The sequence below is a fragment of the Aquila chrysaetos genome, chromosome 5, assembly GCF_900496995.4.
Source record: "Aquila chrysaetos chrysaetos chromosome 5, bAquChr1.4, whole genome shotgun sequence".
In the NCBI taxonomy this organism is placed as follows: Eukaryota; Metazoa; Chordata; class Aves; order Accipitriformes; family Accipitridae; genus Aquila; species Aquila chrysaetos.
This window is the reverse complement of record NC_044008.1, coordinates 60526005-60546492: the sequence shown is the minus strand read 5'-3', so window position 1 is coordinate 60546492 and position 20488 is coordinate 60526005. Positions and strand designations below refer to the sequence as shown.

Genomic DNA, 20488 nt, shown 5'->3' with positions numbered 1-20488 from the left:
AATGTTCTCATCGCACACATCAAAGATAGAAGCGGTCAAAATTGAACTGGCCTCCCCAGGAGCAGAACCAGAGCCCCGCGTGCAGTCCCACTGTCACAGAGCGCCTTGCAAGCCACGACTGTCCTTCCCCTGCACCCTAAAACTGGTAAGATGGGGCTGCTGTCCTCAAACCAGACTGAATTCCCAAGGCCCTCGGGACTAATGGATAATGACGCCTGAAGCTGCACTTCTCGCAGCAAAAAACTCAGCTCACTCTTCCGCTGACAGCCACGGCAGCGTCTCGCTTCTCGTGGATCCCAGACCACTTAGGACTTAATAAATTAAACCCAGCATACCGATATCCACTTGGAAGATGATACACACAGGATGGATGAGAGCACAATTCTGTATCGTCAGAGGAGGAAAGGTGGTTTAACAAGCAAGCTAACAATTCGCACACACCAGACGCCTTTCCCAAGACTGAAGGTACAGCAAGCCCAGCGACAGTGCGTGCCTCGCCCAGGGACATGCTCCAGAAGACAGTCCTGCCACAATCACTTTCATACCCTCACTCCAGCTCATTTTGGATTAAGCGTTATTCAGCAATATTCAGATTCACCTTTTACCTTAGCCCAAAGGAACTCGATAGACCTAAAAATCTGCTGTATCTGCCTAGTTCATCAGGGCAGTAAAACCTGCTTGGCTGAAGAGCAGATGCGTGATGTTCTCTGGGATTTGGTCATAAAGTTAATAGTTTTGTTTGGGATTTGCTCTGGACTGGGCACAGAGACACAATGAAACAACATGTTCCAGCAAATAAATATCCTGTATTATTTACTTGTAACAATTTGACACAGATTTTTTATTTTTTATGTGCATAAAATTTAGTACATTGAATAGCTTTTTGGAGGTCTGTCTCCAGCTGAAGAAGAAATCTGGCTGACCTGTGCTGCTTCAAGATCAAACATTCACTCATTCAGTGCATAACGTACATGCCAGACAAAGGGTCCATGCACAGCGCTGCAGGATCCAGAGGGATTATGGTAGTCTATAATATGGTGGGGGTTTTTTTAATGTAGTTTTACTACAAATAATTTCACCCAAAGAGGATGAGAGGACTTCCCAAATTCAGAAGTTAAATGACTAAGAAAAAATGCATAATGATTCATGTAAATTTTATAGACTCTTAAATCATGTCTTGCGTGCAGAGCCAGATTCCTTTCCGGTCACATGAGTACACAAGGTAAATAAGCTTTGCAATTATTAGCAATTATCTCTGAAGTGATTCATTTTCACAGACGGTATTTTTATGAAACTATACAAATCAGGTTAGCATATATCAGTGCGATAGTTATATTAGTTTTCTCTTTTAATGAAATAAAACTGTTGAATAAACAATTATGTTCCAGTGCTTATAAATATTAATATAAATCTTGGTCAGCTTTCAAAAGAAAGCTATTTTTTGAAAGACTTATTTGTCCCATAATATATTTAACGAGCCATTGTATTGTCACTCAAAAGTGCATCAATTATACCTTGATAGAGGCAATTATACACAAAACAAATTATACACCCGTATGATTATCAAGAAGCTTGATAATATTCCCTAGCAGTAATCTTTGCATCACATGTTCCTGTACCTCCTGCACGGCGTTAGGTAAATCCAACATGACAACCTCCGTCGCTGGAGCCACCAGCTGAGCTCTCCCCGTGGGCTGCCTCCCCCTTGCCCGGACCAGGCTGAGACCTCCGGGCTCTCTCCAGGGCTCTCTGCTTCTGCCTGTAAAATCTAGGTGCAGCAGCAAAGGGAAGCGACGAGCAACTGCCAGAGCACAGGGCTATTGCTGGGTAAGCAGAGGTCTAACTCTGGAAATGCTTTAAAATTACAGGTTTTGGTCCCCTGTGCATTACCAGCTCAGCTGTTCTAACTCCTGCCTTTCATCCAACAATGCTCACATCTCTACGCTGTACAGACTCCCACTTCTTGCTCAGCTGATGTTTTATTCTCCCCAGACACCCCCATCCTATTCCCTTATGAAAAGAAAAACATTCTTCAATGCGAGTGGGACCAGAAGCTAGAGAGGTTCAGAGGTGATGGCTCTACCATCAGTCACACCTTCAGACCAAGGGTCCATCTAGCCCAGTATCCTGCCTCCAGAAACACCCAGGAGAGGATGTCCTGACATGGCAGTCATGAATTTCTCAGCCATCGCCCTCAACACGGTGTCAAACACCTTTTCTGAACAGCGCAGCTGCCTGCAGGCAGCTTCACACACGTGTTAAACACTCGGTACCAAACAGTGCTTGTAAGGAAGCCCGTGTTGTCACCTGGCAGGTGCAGGTATTTCTTCCTCCATTTACCTTTGATGCCACAAATGAGATTAGAGAAAGAGCCCAGCTGTGAGTACGGGACGGAGGTGTCCAGTGCAAGGAGGAATGGATGGTGCCCCCCATGCTCTGTGCTTGGGGCTGCATCAGCTGCCGGGCAGTCACATCGCCCACACAGGCGGGAGCTCAGCTCTCCCATGGGAATTAATTTCCCAGGACTTACCTATGCACCAGAATTGGTCAAAAAAAAAAGCTATTCTGGAGGAATGTCCCACGGAGAGTTCCAGAATAATTCTCTCTGGGTAATGATTAAAAATAGCTGAATTTAAAATGTAGGCAAACTCTAGTCTCTCAATCCCACATCTGTCAGGCACTTGGGTTTAGTGTAAGGCTGTGTTAAATGGATATTTGAGGTTTTAATCTCCAAAATAATGTCACTTTCAAGGTGAAAACCTTAGTCAGGGAGCCCCTGGGAGAGCCCTTGCTCGTGCCTTTGCCAAGGAGTCTTGGCTATTGGTCTAAACTGATGACAAGGACATCTGTGTCACCAGATGACTGGTGTTATCCACATTCACTTGCCTCCCCGACTCCTCCGTAAGGCAGACCTGATGAATGCCTATTGCTTTGGAAAGTATTAGCACTTCTCTCCCTTTTACAGAAAAAGTTAAGATTATTTTAAATATTTCTTGTGGTGAAATAGCAACTCTACTAAAAGCATTTCGTAATCTGTTCCCAGCTTTAAAGCTGTATGTACAAAAACCAGTGCAATATGTTTCGCTCTTGAGAAAATTTTAAATAAGCATTTTCTCAGAGAGCGTAGGCAAATAAACTCTTCCTCATCCATACCATACATGTATTGTTTAGGGTGTCTCCCGTGGAGCAGCATAAATACTATCTAGACCTGAAGCCTAATGCCCATGTGGTTTTTCTCTGTGCTGAGGCTCTGGCATGAAGCTCAGGGACATCGAGCAGAGCCCAATAACAGCCAGGCTCGCAGCCATGCAGATGCCCATCGACCCAAGGGTCTGCAGGGAGGAGGGAAGCAGCGAGGTGGGCAGGAGCCGGTCGTGGCGCTCAGCCATGTCCATCATGATGGCCTCCATCTGGAAGTGCGTGCCGACAATCCCACAGACGTGGAAAACTTGGTGGCTGTGCCCTGTAACAAAGCCAAAAGCACTCACGAAGAAACTCCTTGGGCTTCATTAAGACACTGCCGTCAGGGCTCAGCAGACCTTCTGCCTAGCATCCATTGCCTTTAAATATTTATTCTGCTAATTTCTGTGGCTTTTATCATTGCGCCACCAGAGCACAGAGATCTTCCTTTCCAAAACGCAGCCAGCTGTAATGGAAGCGAGGGACGTGCAGCTTGCTGCTGCAGTCCTGGCACTCACGATGTGCTAAGGAGCATTGTGCTTGTGCATGGTGTGGAGGGGGGAACAGGGAAAACCCCAGTGCGGCCAGGACTGCCATCCAGTCTCCTTGGTGGCTGCTCCTGCAGTGCCCTGACATGGCACTGTGAAGCACTGCTGTGCCACTGGTGAGGTTTTTTGCATGAGAAATGAGCGCTTTGTGGTCAAGAAACCGTCTGTGAAACATTTTGAAAACAGCACACTTCCAGAGCTGTTCCCACTTTACCTAGGCAGGACTGCTCTATCTTGTATGTAAAACATTTTGAATTTCCAGCAGGGAATATATTATAACCTCTGGGAGTCACTCATGCATTAATGCGCTTTCATCCTGAAAATAATGAGAAAACAATGCCAACTCACCCTTTCAGCACTTACCAATATAATCAAAGTGTCCTGGCGCAAGTCTCTCTGGCAGATGGCTAGCGAAGATGAAGCAAGTGAGGAAGGCAAAGATGGTGTGCTTGTAGTGGACCAGGATCGCAGCCTCCGTGCAGCTCTCTGCTGTGCACAAGTAGAACTGCAGCAGCAGAGAGGCATCCATGCAGGGGTACCGTGCAAAGGAAAGAGGGGAACAACACATTTCTAAAGGAGGCAGTGCCATTCCCTGAGCCCCCATTGTCTCTGGCTGCCCATCACCCAACACCAGGGCACACGGTGCAGGACCCAGGGCTCAATACAAGAGCTGTCGCCTCCATTTCATGCAAGTCCCAGCCCCGCACATCCTGTCCTTAGACCTCACTGCAGCAAAATTCCCACCCTGCTCCAGTTTAGGAACTGGAAAACTTGCAGCTTTCAAAGGCAGTAACTTTCCAGTATGGGCAAAGTTTGAACGTAGCGCTTTGAAGTGGAAGGAATCTGCCTATCAGTAGGTGCAGGAAAAAATAACCAAATCTCTTTTCCTGCCAGAGTTTGTTTTCCTTTAAAAAAAAGAAGGCTGGCATATTTTCCCAAATATTTTCAGACTAAGATGAAGCAGCTGATATTTCCAACCCTGCAGCAAGCAAATGTCTCGGTGCTGTGAATATGGACCGTGGTAGGCGTACCCTGTAGAAGAGAGGGATGCTGTCGAAGAGGTACGGGTACACAAAGGCCAGGGTGCGGGAAGCCTTGCTGAACCTGGGCCGCTCCACCTCCAGAAACCTAGAGGCAAACATGGCAGATTAGGCTAACGTAAGCGCTGGATTCTGTTTGTCAGTCATTTGCTGGGGACCGTGAATTGCAGTATATAGGCTGCACATACATCCTTCCACAGATGACTGTGAATTCAGCCAGAGCAGTGCGGTTTTTGTCTGCTGGGAGTATTAAAGCTGTGACCACCCTCATCTCATGTGGCTGAACCTTCCCTGGCAGAACCCTGAGCTGGGGGAGGAAGGATTTAGGGGCCACCCTCCCCTGTTCTATGCTCTGACTCTTGCAGGTGCATCCCTGCAGCTCTGAAAACAGTCTTTTTTACACCATCCTGGCGTGGCTGATTTTGCTTCTTTCACCATTGCTCATTAACCATTACCCATCAGCAGCTAGAAGCAGAGCTGGTCTTTTAACAGCTGCTGCCCCTGCAGTTGTTTTTAACTGAGTTTTCACTCTTGGTTTTGAATCCAAGCTTTCTGAGCACAGCAATCAAGGAGAATACATCTGCCTTGGTTTGGAAGGCTTTGTAGGTAATGCAGCATTCAGGCTGTGATTGTCACTGTTTGTTAATTAAGCTGTATTGCAGCTTATGTCTGAAATGCATGACATGTCCCAGCATCTTTCTTTTTTACATCCTGCCAAGACTTTGCGATTGTCATTTCTGAGAATGCATGGAGAGAGTTACTGAAATCACAAAGTAAATTAATTAAACAAGTTAGTTTTTAATGACATCACCATTATAATGGAAGAAGCAGCCTGTTGGTTATAATCATACCATATATGAGGAGGAAAGTGTATGTCCGGACAGGGAATACTATTCTGCATTTTGTTCCCCAGGAAATCACGCTGCTGAAATGTAGGACATACTTCATAGCTGAAATCACAAAATAATTGACCACCCAGGTCCCCCAAAAAGCCGTTATAAAACCTGGAGCTGGGTTGCAAGCCCTGTGCCAAGCCCCAGGCCTGCTCTTGCCGCATGGAGAACACAACTCAAATGAAACCTGGAGACAGAAAGCCCAGGGGAGCCTCGGAGATGCCCAGCAGCACATGCTGGCACAGCCGCCAGCCATCCTGCTCCATGCAGCATCTCCAGCCGCCTGCAGCAAGACCGGCATGGTCAATGCGCCCCACACCAACACCTGCCCCTCCGGCCATGGGGGCAGTTGGGGGGCAGCACGGTGGCGTTCAGGATGCTCCCTCCCACGAGGAGGGCTCCAGCAGTGAGCCCATCACCCTGCCTTCCCGCCGCAGCCACGGGAGCTCCAGACCAGGAATGGAAAACCTCTGCCTCCGATGCCTCCCCGCTGGGAAAGACCAACTTTTGTAGGGTTTTAGCCCAATGTGGAAACAGGGAGATTAACTCGAGCAGAATTACAACAGACTTGCCCACAACGCAGAAGGGCTCAATCACTATGAACCAAAATACAGACTGAAACCCCAACACTTCAACTTATGCTCAAGAGCCACTAACTGCATAAGGGCTTTCCTCTTGCTCCTCCCGGGTTTGGCCTTCCACCATGGCTTGTGGCTTGCTCAGAAGACGTCACGATGATGCTGAAGATGCCTCCTCCTCTATTTTTCTGCTGTATTTCTGCATGATTCCTGCTGTATTTTCCTACCGTGGTTTCACCTGCCCAGGGCTGTACTTCCATCCTGCTCGCCTGCTGCTGCGCGGTGCTGCGCTCACCCTTGCCACACATCTTCCCACTCCTTCGGCCACGTACCAATCCAACCTGCGCTCCTCTGTTGCCAAAACAGAGCCACTGTATTGCAGCCTGGGCGCACGGCCAGGCACACGGTAACCCCAGGGACAGTGCCCTATTCACAGAGGATGGCGTGAGATGTAGCAGAGTTCAAGCGTACTCTGTTCTCAGTGTGAAAAACCCATACAGGTTTTTCTGCTTTCATGGGGATGTCCTCAGGGAGATGTCAAATTGTCAAGCATAAAAGAAACCTTTTGTGCAGCTGCTCATCCTGCAGTGGGGGGGGGGTGCAGTTGGATGCTCTCTATTTCAGTGTGACAGAGGTATCTAGCATCACGTAAAGGATAAACACACTTATTTCATCCATCTGCATACGTTTCCCTGTTTGGCAATTCAATGTTCCTAGGGCAGAGGATGCAAAAAACAACCATACAAAAATTCTTACTGTCGGCTCATCAACCACCCATCTAGGATTGGAAAATTTTCCTAAGAAGTTGGAAATTTGGTGCAGCAGCTTAGCAAATGCCTTTCTTCTGATGCCCCACTGCAAGCCCCTGCCTTCATCATGTTGCTGCATCCTCCTCTGCATTAAACCATACTCCCATCGACCTTCACAGGGTGCATGCAAGAGGCTGAGCATACTCTGCTGCTGCGTTTGGCCACGGTGCAGAAGCTCAGCCGGGCTCAGGAGCCCTTCCCTCAAAAGAACCTCTCTGAAACGGCCAGGCGTGCTGCTCACCTCTCTCTCCTCAAGTGACTCCAGTGCCTGGCAGTGCCACGTGCGCCCAGGGCTGCCGGCAGCCACGGACCCTCCCCGTTCCTGAAGAGAACCCTGCCCAAGGTGCGGTTGGCGGAGCAGCCCCAACAGCATTGCTGTGCTGCTGCTGAGCCCTCGGCGAGCCGGGCAGGAGCGGGAGTGCCTGGACAGGTCCCCTCCGAGCACAACCGGCTCGGTAGCATCACCGCCCATTGCACAATTCGGTTTTGGGTCTGCTCCCATCCAACCCCCCCCACCTTGGAGGGACCTTTTGGCTGGTGTGACACAGCTGAGATGCTCACATGCATGGGGCGTGCAGAGGGGCACGGGGCGAGAGCAGCTGCCGTGGGGATGCTGGCAGCCCAGTGTGCCGGGGCAGCATCCCCATGGCTAACGCGGTCTCCAGACATGACCCGGTGTGCGCAGGGTGCAGTGACGAATTACGGGGGCTCATTCTCTGCTCACCACCGTGGGGGCAACCCAGCACCATTGCTGGGCCCCACTGGTATGGTATAGTCAGTATTCCTGCTCACCCAGGGATGATGCTTTGTTGATTTTTTTTTAAGCCTACATTTGATGGATTTACTACTTCTCTAATGAAAATTACTGAGACAACAGGAACTGCTATTCTATCACATAGCGATAGTTGCATGTGTTTCACATACCTGTACTTACAGTTTTGTAGTAGATAGATGCTGACAATTAAATTTGCAGATCAAGAATTTTTTTTAACAATCCAAATTAATCTGGAACTGATCTCAAGTTGCTGATATTTCCTAAGTGTTATCTTCAAGTGGTTAAGTACTAGGATTAGCACATGGTCAGTGAGCTTCGTTTGCTAAGCCCATCTAATGAGACAATAAAGAGACGCACAAGACAAAAATAAGAGGGGGAAAAGAGAAAAAGAAAGAGAAAGAAATGAGGAATATAAGGAAAAAATACCAAGCCCCAACTGGCATCATCCACTGAGTGATCCAAGAGAGACCCTTGAGTTTGCAGTACTGCTCAGTAATACCAAGGATAGGTCCAAATCTTCTACCCCAGGGAGTTACTCCAGTGAGTAACCCACAGACTAAAATGCAAGTAAATCCTCCTGTACTCAACAGACACTTAAATGAGCCAAATTTGCAGGATCTGCAAGGAATACTGAGAGCTTGGCACTCTCCCTCTTGGGAAAACATGGCGATGCTCAGCTGCATCCCACCCTGCTGCATCCCACCCTCTTGCAGCAGAGCCAGCCAGGCAGCATGATTTCTTCCTGCTGTGTTTGCCAGGGCATGGGAGCATCTTTCTCCCTGCCGAGGCAGCAGCATCAAAACACAGCACTGTGCTGGGGGGGTCCTGGGGGGGGCTGCCCAGGCCACGGCAGCCGGGGAGGAAAAGACCCCTGGGGTTATGTGATGCTGCGACAGGTGACCACATGCCAAAGACACCCCAAAATACAATGACACCCCAAAATAGAAGGAAGGAATAATGCCAAATTATTCGCACTGCTTGTGAAAACAGGAATTGTACGTTTTGCAAAGCAAACTGTGTGTCGTCGCAATGACAGACATGAGTGCTTTACAAACACAGCCTTCAGGGGGGTATGTACCATGAATTAAGCAAAACCCAATCCAGCTAGAGATCTAGCACAGCATGTATCACTGGAAATCAGCCAAAGAGTTTAGACATTTGAGTTATTCCAAACAAATTGTTGAATGCCATTCAGGAACAAAATACCACGCACACAATGCTGCTCATGCTTTAAAAATGATGCAATCAGCTGCGAGAATGTTGAAGTTCCTCCTCTGCAAATCTGTTATACACACATATAAACACACACACACACGCATGCACATATAAACACACCCTCACGCACACAGCACTTAGGCTGATACATGCCTTTGGCAGGACTAATGTCATGTTTAAACCTAAAGACATGCTTAAATGTTGGGGGCACTGGAGCCCACCCCTTTTTGCAGGTTATGTTAGAAAAACAACGGCCTGAACAAGGTGCTGGAGGTGGGTATCTTCCTGCCAGCCATACACCATACAAAATTACCTTTTGAACTTTCAAAAATTAAAGCTACTTAATTTGTTTGCATTTTTGATCATCAAACTCTCCTAGTGCCCACACGCAACACACTTCCAAAGCCAAAAGTCCTCTTCTTCCCCTTCCTAAGCCGAAGGCTCATATTGTTACAATACAGCCTGTAATTGAAAAGCTTTATTAATAATACTAATTAATGATTATGCTGTAGTCATCATGGCAGATAAAGCAGAGGCTTACCTGGAATAGCAGGACAGACTGGTGCTAACGACAGTGTTAAATACCGCAATGGGGATGTAGCAGTGGTGGAAAGTGCTGTTGACCCATTCTGCTGGGAAAATGTATGCCGAGTATGCCAGCGCAGACCCTGGAAATATAGGAGGTGCTCAGTTAGTTCCAGGTCCTGCCAGGACCCTCAGCATCCTCCTGGGCACAGCTGTGAACCTTCAAATTGGCACTTGGCATTGGGTGCTCTCAAGAAAGGGAGATATGAATTAAGGTAGAGGAGCGGCTAAGTAGCTATGGAGAGCATCAGGCAGACGCCCCGACAGCCAGCTCCTGCAGACACCTTTCCCTGGGGAGCTGGAGGCACATTGTGCCATGCAAAGACCCCGGCTGCTGCTGCTTACTCGGGGCTTGCAGCCCAGCAAGGGGCCACCGACTTCACTGACAGCATTTGTCTTTAATGTGGTTTTTTTCCTTATTCTATTTACTACAAAGACCGAAGAGTGTCACACAGCCAGGCCTCCATCCCAGGGCTGCCCAGTATGAAATCCAGCCCCAAATTATTATTTGTGGCAGCGTCAGAGATGCTTCACTGTCCCTCCCAAGCTCCAGGCTGCAGGGAGGAGGAAGAGGAGGAGTGGAAACTACACACAAGCAGCCACCGGCTCTGCTTGTCTGGTAGGTACGAGCCATCTGAGCACCCAGGGTTCAGCCCCATCCCTGATGCCTCCCTGTGCTTCAGCTCCTGCTGCCCCGGGGAAGTGCTGGGGTCTGGCACCCCACCAAAACCTCCGCAGACATGCCCGTCCCTACCCAAGCTGTACATGCTGAGAGCCGCGTAATCGAAGAAGTAGCAGATGTGCCGGGCGCGGGTGGACATGGTGCTGAAGGTGTGGGCGCAGCTGGAGGCGAGGGGGTAGATGCAGCAGGTCAGCAGGTAGGCGAGGAGGGGCCAGGCGTGGGGGTCCTCCCGGCCCCCCGGTCCCCGCAGCCGCCCCACCAGGGTCCACAAGAAGTACCTGTGGGATGGAGGAAGGTGAGCATTGCACCCTTGGGTGTCCCCCGTCCCTGCTCCCCTAGCCTTGCTCCCACCACAGAGACCCACCACCTCCTCCCACAGATGCTGAAGACCCAGAGCATGGTACCTACCAGGCAGGCACAAAATGCGTCCAGATATTTAGGGTCTCATTCGTCATTTGGAAGACGCTGAGGAGGCAGTCTGCTGCCGAGCTTCGGGGGGGGCGATACCCAAAGAGGATCCCCTGCTCCTGGTACCCCTGCAAGGCAAAGACTGGCACTGGCGGCAGTCGGAGGAGAAGGAAGGAAGGCTGCTGAAAGGCTGCCTGTGATTCGGGACCCAGGACCCTGCTACGAGGACAGAACCATGTCCCCTCTGCCATGGGAGGTGGTCCTGGGGAGGGGCTGCCCGTCACCTCCCAAAATCCCGCCAAGCTTTGGGCTTAGGGAAGAAAAGCTCCTCTCTGACCTTAGGCACTTGGTTGATGCTAAGCAGCCGGGGTAACTTGAGGCTCAGCATTGCGCAGGTCAGGGCTCCAGCTCCAAGGGACGTTTTCGGCTCGGCTTCCCTGGGGACGAGCCCCGGCAGTGCCTCACACCCCGCCTGGCTGCATCTCACACCCCGCTGGGGAAGCGATGGTATGGGGACAGGGCTGCCCCGTGACAGTCGAAGCGATGCTCCTCGAGCTCAGGATGGGTGGCCTGGGGGAGATGAGTGTTCGTGGGGACATGGCACAGTGTCTCCATGCGGGGTCCCAAACCCGCACGTGGCTAAATGCTTCCTGGGGGCTTCCCATGGCATGGGGAGGGGAGACGGCATCCATCCCTGCAGAGGATGTTGAGATCCCTCCCTACCACCTGTGCCCGAAAGGGGCAGGTGGAGAAGGACAGCATGTCCCTGTGCCCACCACCCCGAGGGACTGACCCCCGCTATTATCACCCCAACAGAGCCAGGGGTGATGCAGGAACAAGCGCCCATGTCCCCGGAGCACCTCAAAGTTGCACAAAAAGCCCTGGGCATGGGTTGGGGGGCTGCGGGGTGCAGGCAGGTCCCCTCAGGGAAGCCGGGAGGACATGGGGTCCCAGGCAGCACCTGGGCTGGTTCCCCTCTGCCAGCTCCCCATCGAACATCCTGGTACATCGACGGTGCAGCCCCTCCGGCCCCAGCGTCTCCCTCTCTTACCTGTGGATGGCTTTGGCAGCGCTGCCTCTCCCCGCTCCACCTCCACCTCCGGTCTGTGAAATAAAGGTGAAAAAGAAAATCATCATCTCCTGTGCCCTTCTGCAAGGGAGCACCTGGCCCAGGGGAAGCCGGGTGAGAAGGGAGCCCGAGGCTCGGCTTGTGAGATCAGCCTCCTGAATGCTGCTCCTGGGATGGCGATTCGGCTGCCCCAGCCGTCCCATGACTTCACATCGGGACACACCGAGTTTCAGCCATCAGCACGCGTTGCCAGTGCCGCACAGAGACTTGCTAGTCCCAAATTAAACCCCTTTGCTGCCCTTTCCCGGCCCCTGGCATTACCCTTCGTCTTCCCCTCCTCTTCCTCCCCGCCCATACTCTACCTCTCCTCGCAGCCAAGCAGCTCTGGTACGACACGGGCAAAATGCCATGGGCCACCATGTGCGGGGAGTGCCTGGAGAGAGGGAGGTGGCTGGGAGGTGGTTAACAGAAGGGAAAAAATTAACGAGGCAAGAAAGCAATAAACCTGACATAAAATAAAACTGGAAATGCCTTTAGTTAAAGATTAGACTTAAATCAGAGGCTTTTTTCTCGGCTGTTGAACTACAAGCATGCTGCCTTAAAGCTACACAGAGCCTGCAGCCCCCCCTCCCCAGTATTCCTGTACTTCTCCATGGGGAAAAGGGACCTGAACCCTGCGGTGGCCTCCAGAGCCTCAGGACCCAGCTGGAGGGCAGGGAGCGAGGGCAGGGAACGAGGGCTGCGGTTGGTTATTTGCATGCTCCAGAAATAAAGGGCAGCCTGGCACAGAGGCAGCCTTTGCCTATCCCTGCTGCACGGCTGATATAAACACAAATGAAGGTGATGATGGGATGGAACAAAAATAATGTCTGTTATCTCAGTGAAGCCAAGGAAGCCGCACAAGCTCTTCACAAAGGCACGTCGCGAGGTGCAGGAGCCCTGATTTGCAAAGAGCCCTTGGATGGGAGCCCCGAGCTGGGTGGACTTGGGTGCAACCCCGGCAAACCATGCCTAAAGCAGGGAGCCGGTCCCCTGTGCCCACCGCACGCCAGGCTGCCTCCGCAGAAGGACGTGGGAAGCACCGGGCCCAGCCTTAACGAAGAACTTGTATTTTTAAAAGCAAAATGAGTCACCGGAGCTGCGGGGTGCAGCAGCAGTCCAGGCACACCCTGCAGTCCCGTGTTTTCCTCCTCCTTCAGCTGACTTTTTCCACCCCGGGGAGCAGTGCTCCTGTGGCAGCGGTGTGGGATGAGGGATGCCTCCTCCTCCTCCTACTCCTCCTCCTCCTCATCCTCATCCCCCCATGGCCATGCACAAAGGCCTGTGGGCATGTCAGGCACCTCAGGCTGCAGGTCCAGCCCGGGAGCCTTTGGTTTGTGCCGAGTTCACCCAGGGAACGTTCCTGCCTGGCACCAGCTTTCACCCTTTAAGGCTGCAGTTTGTCTCTGGTGAGACGAGCCCTGACATGTCCCCTGTCACCGTCCCTCCGCCGCGTGTCCAGACTTGGCTCCAGCATGCGTGGAGCGTGGCTGCAGCAGCTCTCGCATGGCACAGCTTTCCCCGCCAGCACCAGCCGGTGCCTTTCAATGGAGGGAAAAATATTTTTAGCTGTTAATTATTAACTTTTATGACTTACAGCGGCGCAAGGAGAGAGACTAGTTGAACTGTAAAACTAGCGTCTGGGCTCCTTTGAGTGCTCGGCCCCAGCATCAGCAGCACGGGACATGCCAAGACCTTTTCCAGCAGAACAACAGAGGCTTTGTAGGAGGTTGTTATTGCTGCGGGTGGCTGCTGGTATCTGCTCCGGATCTGAGATGAGCAGGCAGCTCCGAGCATACGCGTAAGCTCAAGGCTTTCCAAAATCAGTGCGTCTCAGGCACGTGCTTGAGCTCTTTGCCAGACCCAGTGCTTTCATTCGTCCTCCTCGGGGGACGGCCACGTCTCAGCGCCCCGTCCCGCTCCTAAAACGCTGCCGAGTGAAACTTCCATAAATTCTGCAAGCGACCAGCACAGCCACGAGCTGCTGGTGCTGTAGGAGGGCAGAGAAAAAGCAAAGTCCTGCCGGCCCCCGCAGCACTGTCCCTGTCACACACAGCTCCTTCCCACCTTCATCTTTTCACGGCGCGTGTGAAAAACTCCCAGCCTCCCGGTGCAGACCCATGGGTGAGCATCGTGCCGTGCAAACCCTCAGCATCCCCGGAGTAGCGTGAAAAGCAGCAAGCCAAAATGATTCAGGGGAAAAAGCAGAGCGGCCGGTACTTACGGCACTGCTCCCGGGAGCGGGGCTGGGTCGGATGCTGTGTTATCGCCGGCGCTGGCTCTGGGAGACCGTATTACTCATCTGTGTACAAACACAGCCCACATGGCCCAGCCGCGTTGGAAGCCTGGTCGGGGCGTAGGCAGCCAAGCGAGCGGGCTGGGGCAGGTTTTGCCAAAACCGGCAGCCCAGCAGGAAGGGCAAGGAGGCTCTGTCAAAACCCCTGCCTGCTGCTGGCACCCGGCGGGACAGTCCCCGCACCCCAGCTGGGCTCGGGGGGAAGGACGCGACGGAGGTCAGCCCCGCCGGCTGCTTTCCCAGATTAGGAGCAAATTAATTCTGGCTCGTCTTTTAGTGGAACAGGAAAAAGGCAACAAAATAAAACCGGAAATAACTGTGGCCAAACGCTCTCAGATTGTGCTCTGGATTAGCTTCAGCCGGGCTGCAAGGAAGTGGAATACGGGCAGGAAAAAATATTAACTCACAGACCTCCCTGTGCATCTTCAGCTCCCAGGCCCTTCTGCTTTAGCACCGGAAAACACCCGAAACTTGCTTAACTGTCTCCGAGGAGACCGTACAGTTAAAACCCTCCTGTAGATGAAGAGGGAGGTGCTCCCAAATTGGAAAGAGTTCTTACATCATTCCCGGCTGGACAGAGGACCACAGCTGGCTGGGCGATGGGGGTCCCCTCGGTCACCGCGGAGCCGGAGCCACCGGCTCTCCCCACGCCTGCGCCGGCTGCAAACCCCAGCGTGGTTCCCCTTCTCCTCCCCGATAAAGCCTCTATTTTTACTGCAGCCGTTGGTAACGTGTTTCACAATATCTGAATACAGCGGTAGATTGAGGACTGCAGGTCGCTGGAGAGGAATGCATGGGCATTGCTCCTGTATTATTAAGTAGTTGGAAGAACTGGAGCCCAGCGTAATGCACTGCTCACAGGTCACGGGGAGAAGCATTAAGGGTCATATGAAATCAGGGCTGGTGAATGTGCAGCACTATCCTGCATTTTAATCACAAGGGAAGGTCTCTTGACATCAGTTTCTGGGTGTAAGCGTGTTAACCCTCCTTTGCCGGCATTGCAGCACAGCTTCCCCTTGGACAACGGCTTCCCAGGGCTCTGCCATCTCCTTTTGGGTGCTGTTCCCACCATGAGGGATGCCCCAGAGCTGAGAGCATGCCTGTTTCCCAATGTCAGAGCCTCGCTGGCTGACCCACCGGCGGGAGGCAGCTATGGGACGGGCACGGGGATTTGCACCAACGGGTCCAGTAACAGGTTCCTTAACGAAGGGACCCCCATGCAGAGAGCCAGATGTCACCAGCAAAACCCAAGCCCTGTGGCCGTGACCTCTGCTACCACGAAATTCATCCCTGGCAGCAAACAAGAGCTCAGGAGATGAGCCGGGGATGCAGGGACGGATGCGTGCCAGCAGAAGCCGATGCTTACGCTTCGGCATGAGCCCATGCAAGGCTGGGTTTATAAACAACCCTTTTATTTGGATGAAGAAAGTAAAGCTGTCCCCAGGCAGCAGAAGGAAGACAATTTCATCACAGCATTGCTCAGAGGAGGAGCTGTATCATGGATAACTGGGCACCTCTGGGTCACCCACAGCTCCTGCAGCGTTTTTTCCCCCTTGCCAGCAAATTGGCACAAAATTAGGATTTATTTTGCAGGCATGGGGCGGGTGAGGCCATGGCCGGGCTGCGCACACACACGTCTGCATCCAGCTGCGGGGCAGGGGACAGCTCGGCTCCTGGGGCAGATTGTCACTGACTTCATACCCTGCAGTCCCCGTCCCCACAGGGCTCCGGGCCAGGAGAGAGGCGAGCAGGAGGAAAACGCTGCGTCTCTGCCCATTCCATGCTTTTGGCATTAAGCATGTGTTTTAAACCATCTTCTGGGCTCTTTTTTCCTCCAAACCATTGACCACAGAGACCAAGATGCAGATTTACTCTACTTACCCCCTCGCCTGCCCGGGTTTATGAGCTGCAGCCAGTCAAATGAGCTGGAAAGGATGAAGTCTGCTGTTGCACCATAATAAAACCATAAAAAACTTTAAAATTACTCCTGATTGTTTTTACACGATCATTGACACAAATCCATCAGATAATCCAGACGCATTTATTCGCACTGGCGGCTCGTGCACTGGCAGCAGCTCTGCCTAGCAGCGGCGGAGGAGAGATTTTATACCCGAGTACTTTGACCCCGCTTTGGGCATGACCTCCAGCCCGAGGCAGGACTTTCTTCCCAGCACCGTGCCTGTGTACAAGCAGCCTAGGAAACCTCATGTTTCCAAGACCACTGTTTTCAGCGCTTGCAAAGGCTGTGCCAGTCCCGCGGTGCCTCCCATGCAACTGGTGCAATGAGTTTCAAACCAGTAGAAACTTCCCAGCACTGAATGGCTGAACCCCCAGCTACAGTTTTTGCAACAAAATAGGAACCACGCTGAACTACAATCATGCGAGCGGGACGTCCCGGGGGTCTGGAAACCAGCAGCGAGCACAAACCACCCGAGAGCTTTTACTGAGGGTGTTACAAGCCAGAGAGGATGAAAAATGAAAAATTGGTATTTGAGTAGTGGCCAGATCCTGCTGCCCTGCTCTGTCATTCATGGAGAACAGTGTGAGCTGAGTGTGGCCGAGCACAGGGAGCACTGCTGATCTGGGGGGGGTCACAGCGGCTCTAGGTGCTTGCTGTGGGCAAGGGGTACCTGCAGGAAAGCCCCAAACAGGGTGCCCGGTGCAGGTTTTGGGGAGGCCCAGCTTGGCCCAGCAGGCAACTGCGGGAACTGGGTGCTGAGCGGTGCCAGTGGGGACATCCTGCGGCTTGGGGACAGGGACAGCGCTGGCTCCGCCGCCACTTTGCCAGCAGCCCTGGCGCGCCGCATGGCCTGGGGAGCACTAAGGGCACGCGCATACCCCTGCGCATCATCCGTCCCCCAAGCTGCGCACAGACGCGGCCCCCTGCAGATGTGCAGACCCACCCCCGCTGTGCACACCCAGCCCCAGACGTTCGCAGCCACCCCTGCAGATGTGCACATCCACCTCCCAGGCGTGCACAACCCCCTGCCTACGTGCACCCCCAGACGTGCCCTTGCACTCCCCCGTGCAGATGTGACCACCCCACGCAGCCCCTGCAGAGCCTGGGGACAGCCACCACCCAAGGGGCAGGGGATGCTGGTGGCCCCCACGCAAGGGACCAGAGCAGAGGCCGCGTCGTGGGTGCCAGCGCTCATCCCACCTGCGGTCTCAGCTCATGAATCCAGGCTGCATCCCCCCCTGCACTCACCAGCACAGCGTGCTCTGGTTTTAATCACTCCCTGGTTTTTATTTGACTTATAACTGGGCAGCAGGAGCGTAAAGGTGACTTTTCCCAGCTGGCCATACCCCAGAAAAACGGCGTCTGTTTGCTGAACTGTGGACAAACATCCACCCTCAAAAAAAAATGACTCAGTGGGAGCTGTGGAGGCACCCGGAGCTGCCTGTAAAGGCCTGCCAACCTGGGGGAGAGCCACGGCAAGCTGCCGAGCCCCCAGGCACCCATACAGCCCCAGCCCTGGCAGCTGCAGGCTGAGCCCAGCTTTTAGGTTGAGCCCAGCTTTCAGGCTGAGCAGCTCGCAGGGCAGAGTCCGGCCCTCGCAAGGCTGTGCCTGGGCTGTACTCCCACTGCCCAGCTCTGCCCGGGTCTGATGCACAGGGGAGTGATGGCAAGGTGCTCCAAGTAAGTATTTCTTCTGCTTTTTTTTCAGTCTTTAAATTAACAGGAGAGTCCGGGCACAGACTTTCCCAAAGTTTCTGTCGAGGGGTGAAGACCAAGCGTGGGAAAGGTTCCCCCCAACCCAGAAGTGTCCAAGCACGTGAAAGCCATTGCACGGGAGGACTGAGGAGCATCCCTGGCCCCGCAGCCATCAAGAGCTGCGGGTCAGGCACACAATACCCCACAGAGCCAGGAACCAGCATGGGCAGAGGTGATCCTCTGGGATCTCTCGCCCTTGCCCTGCCCAAAACCTGCTGTGTGGCCCCATCGGTCCCCCACCACCCCTGGGTGACAGGGCCAACAGTGCCCGGCACAGCAGTGGCTCCACCGGCCGGTGCTGAGCCCCTGTGCCAGATCCTGGAGGGGGGGTCACTGCGGCCAGAGGGAGCCTGATCTCCCGTCCTCCTCCTCCTCGCAAAGGGGACCTTGTCAGGGCAGCGCTGGCTCATGCCTTCTCTCCTGGCCAGGTTACCCAGAGAGGAGCTGCCGCTGCCTCCTCTCCGTGCAGCTTCGCGGCAGAGCCGCTAACAGGAGGTGCAAAGGGAGAACTGGTTAATATTTAATTTAGCCCTAAGCCCGCATGTTTAATTACACACATTTAATTCTTTGCCGTGTTATTCATGGTCTACCGCAAGTGCCGCCTTTTCAGTGCAAACCCCGCCAGAGGCCGAGCCGGTGTGTCCCATCTCCTGCAGCCCTGCGGGGCCTGATCCTGCTGTGCCCGAGTGCCGGGCAGAGCATGTGTGGATGCCCATGGAGGACGAGGGCTCCCACTGCAACCTCTGCCTGCGCTGCCTGCGCTTTGGCAGCATCATCTTTGCAGCAGGCATTGCTGCCAGCTGGGCTGGCACTGCTGGGCACGACCACAGTGCAAATACCAACAAGGGACAATTCACAAGGTGACAACTGCGGAATAGGAATGCAACGGTTTATTCTGCTGCTCTGAGTTGTTTTTTCCCCATAAAAGGGAGTTAGTTGTCTATAAAGTCAGTTGTTGTGAGCTGGAGCTATTCTAAATGAAGGCAATCAGTTGTTCCAGACCTTGTGCTAGCTCACAGCAAAGCGGAGCCGAGCTCATGATGTGCCTGACTTGCAGAATTGCAAAATGTCCGTAGGTGACCCGGGGCTGCAGCGTGTCCCACGGCCCCCTGCTTCGGTGGGTGTTAATGGCCCGTGCTGCCAGCGGGACCCGCACTCATGAGCAGCTCCCCGAGCGCACCACGAGCCCGCTGGCACCAGCAGACCTCTGCTGCAGTCAGGGCAACTGAAGGCTTTACAGAAATCATTGCAAATAACAGAGCAGGATGGGTAAAAGCAGGTGGCACTCACAAGCCGAGCAGGATCCCTGTCCCTACCTCCTTCTGCAATGGGCAGGGAAAGCTGGGGCGAGAGTGGCTGCGGGCTTTGCTACAGGATGGGGTCACTCTGGGAACACTGCTGCACCAGCAATCAACAAAAAAACCCCAAAACTTTAGAAAGTTTTAAATTCATCAAAAAAAAAAAAAAAAAAAAAAGAAAAAACTGACATCATTAGCAGCTCCATCATCACTGTTAGCAGCCGTTGTGTGAGCAGAGGAGAAGCCCTGCTGCAGCCCCTTAATGCCTTTGGAGACCACCCCTCTCTGCCCTCCTCTCTGGAGATGCCATCTCCCAGCCTCCTCCACCCCGAGGAGCTGGGGGGTTCACGGCAGCGGGGTGGGGTGGGCTTTGCCCCCACGGGTCACTGCTGAGCCTGGGAGGTACCTGCGGAGCAGCTCTGGCTTCGCTCCAGCGTTTCCTCCCCTCCTGCTCCACCATCGCCTGCTCCCCACCTCCCGCATCCCGGCGGAGACCCCTGTATCTGGAAAGCAATGGGGGAGCACTGAGGTGGCCGAGCCTGGGTGGAAAAAGGGGAGTCTGGCCAAAATCACCACCCTGGTACATCCCAGGCAGGGAACAGGACCCTTGCCCTCTTGGCCCCTGCTCGCAGCCGGCCCCTGGTGCTGGCACAGCCCAGCTCATGCAACACATTTCTGGCTCCAGCCTCCCTTAATTAATACTTTTAATCACAAAATGAATATGCTGACGTGTTCTGCTTACAGGGCATGTGAGATGGAGGAATGTGCCGGTGCTGACATTACTGTTAAGTTTTTGGAGGACATGGGGGTACGGCAGTCCCAGCCGGGAGCAGGGATGCTGCGGGGATGCAGAGCAGAGAGGGAGGAGAGCGGCTGCAGAAAACCAGTGGGGAGAGAAGCGGGTGCCGAGGAGGAGCCGCATCGTGGGAGAGGAGCCAAACCCTCGCTGGAGCGCTGGGACGCCACAGGGAAAATCACCCCCAGCCCTTCCTTGCCATCCCTGGCACCCTCCTCATCATCACTTCCCGGAGCTTCACGCGCTGCTCTGCCTGCCCACGGCACCCATGGGCCCAGCTGGATACAGCTCCGCTCCACACACGCTGGGGGCCCAGTGCATTACAGAGAGCAATAGCCAGTATTAATATTTAATTCTCTCTAAGCAGCTCATCTCTCGGTTAAGCACCCAGCAGCCAGTCCTGCGGTCCCCGGGCAGAGGGAAATGGCATTTACCACCAGCTGCTTCTGCTGACATTTGATTGTTCAAACAAGGCCCAGGGAAAACAAAAAGCTACAGTGGAATATCAGAGCATTTAATAAGATCCAGCCAAGCCCTGTGAGCACTTGGGATAAAGATGGGA

The 20488-nt window shown here is 53.2% G+C and overlaps 1 protein-coding gene across 1 annotated transcript; it reads right to left on the bottom strand.

The window, feature by feature from the left end:
• Nucleotides 1–786: 786 nt before the first annotated feature.
• Nucleotides 787–11278, bottom strand: PAQR5 (progestin and adipoQ receptor family member 5). Its single transcript, XM_030015984.2, has 7 exons — nt 11051–11278; nt 10714–10841; nt 10378–10583; nt 9580–9706; nt 4760–4856; nt 4092–4233; nt 787–3463 (listed from the first exon to the last, which is right to left on the bottom strand). Exons 1-7 carry the CDS (start codon nt 11099–11101, stop codon nt 3216–3218), a joined length of 999 nt encoding a protein of 332 aa, XP_029871844.1. The 5' UTR covers nt 11102–11278; the 3' UTR covers nt 787–3215.
• Between the last annotated feature and the right edge of the window lie 9210 nt (nt 11279–20488).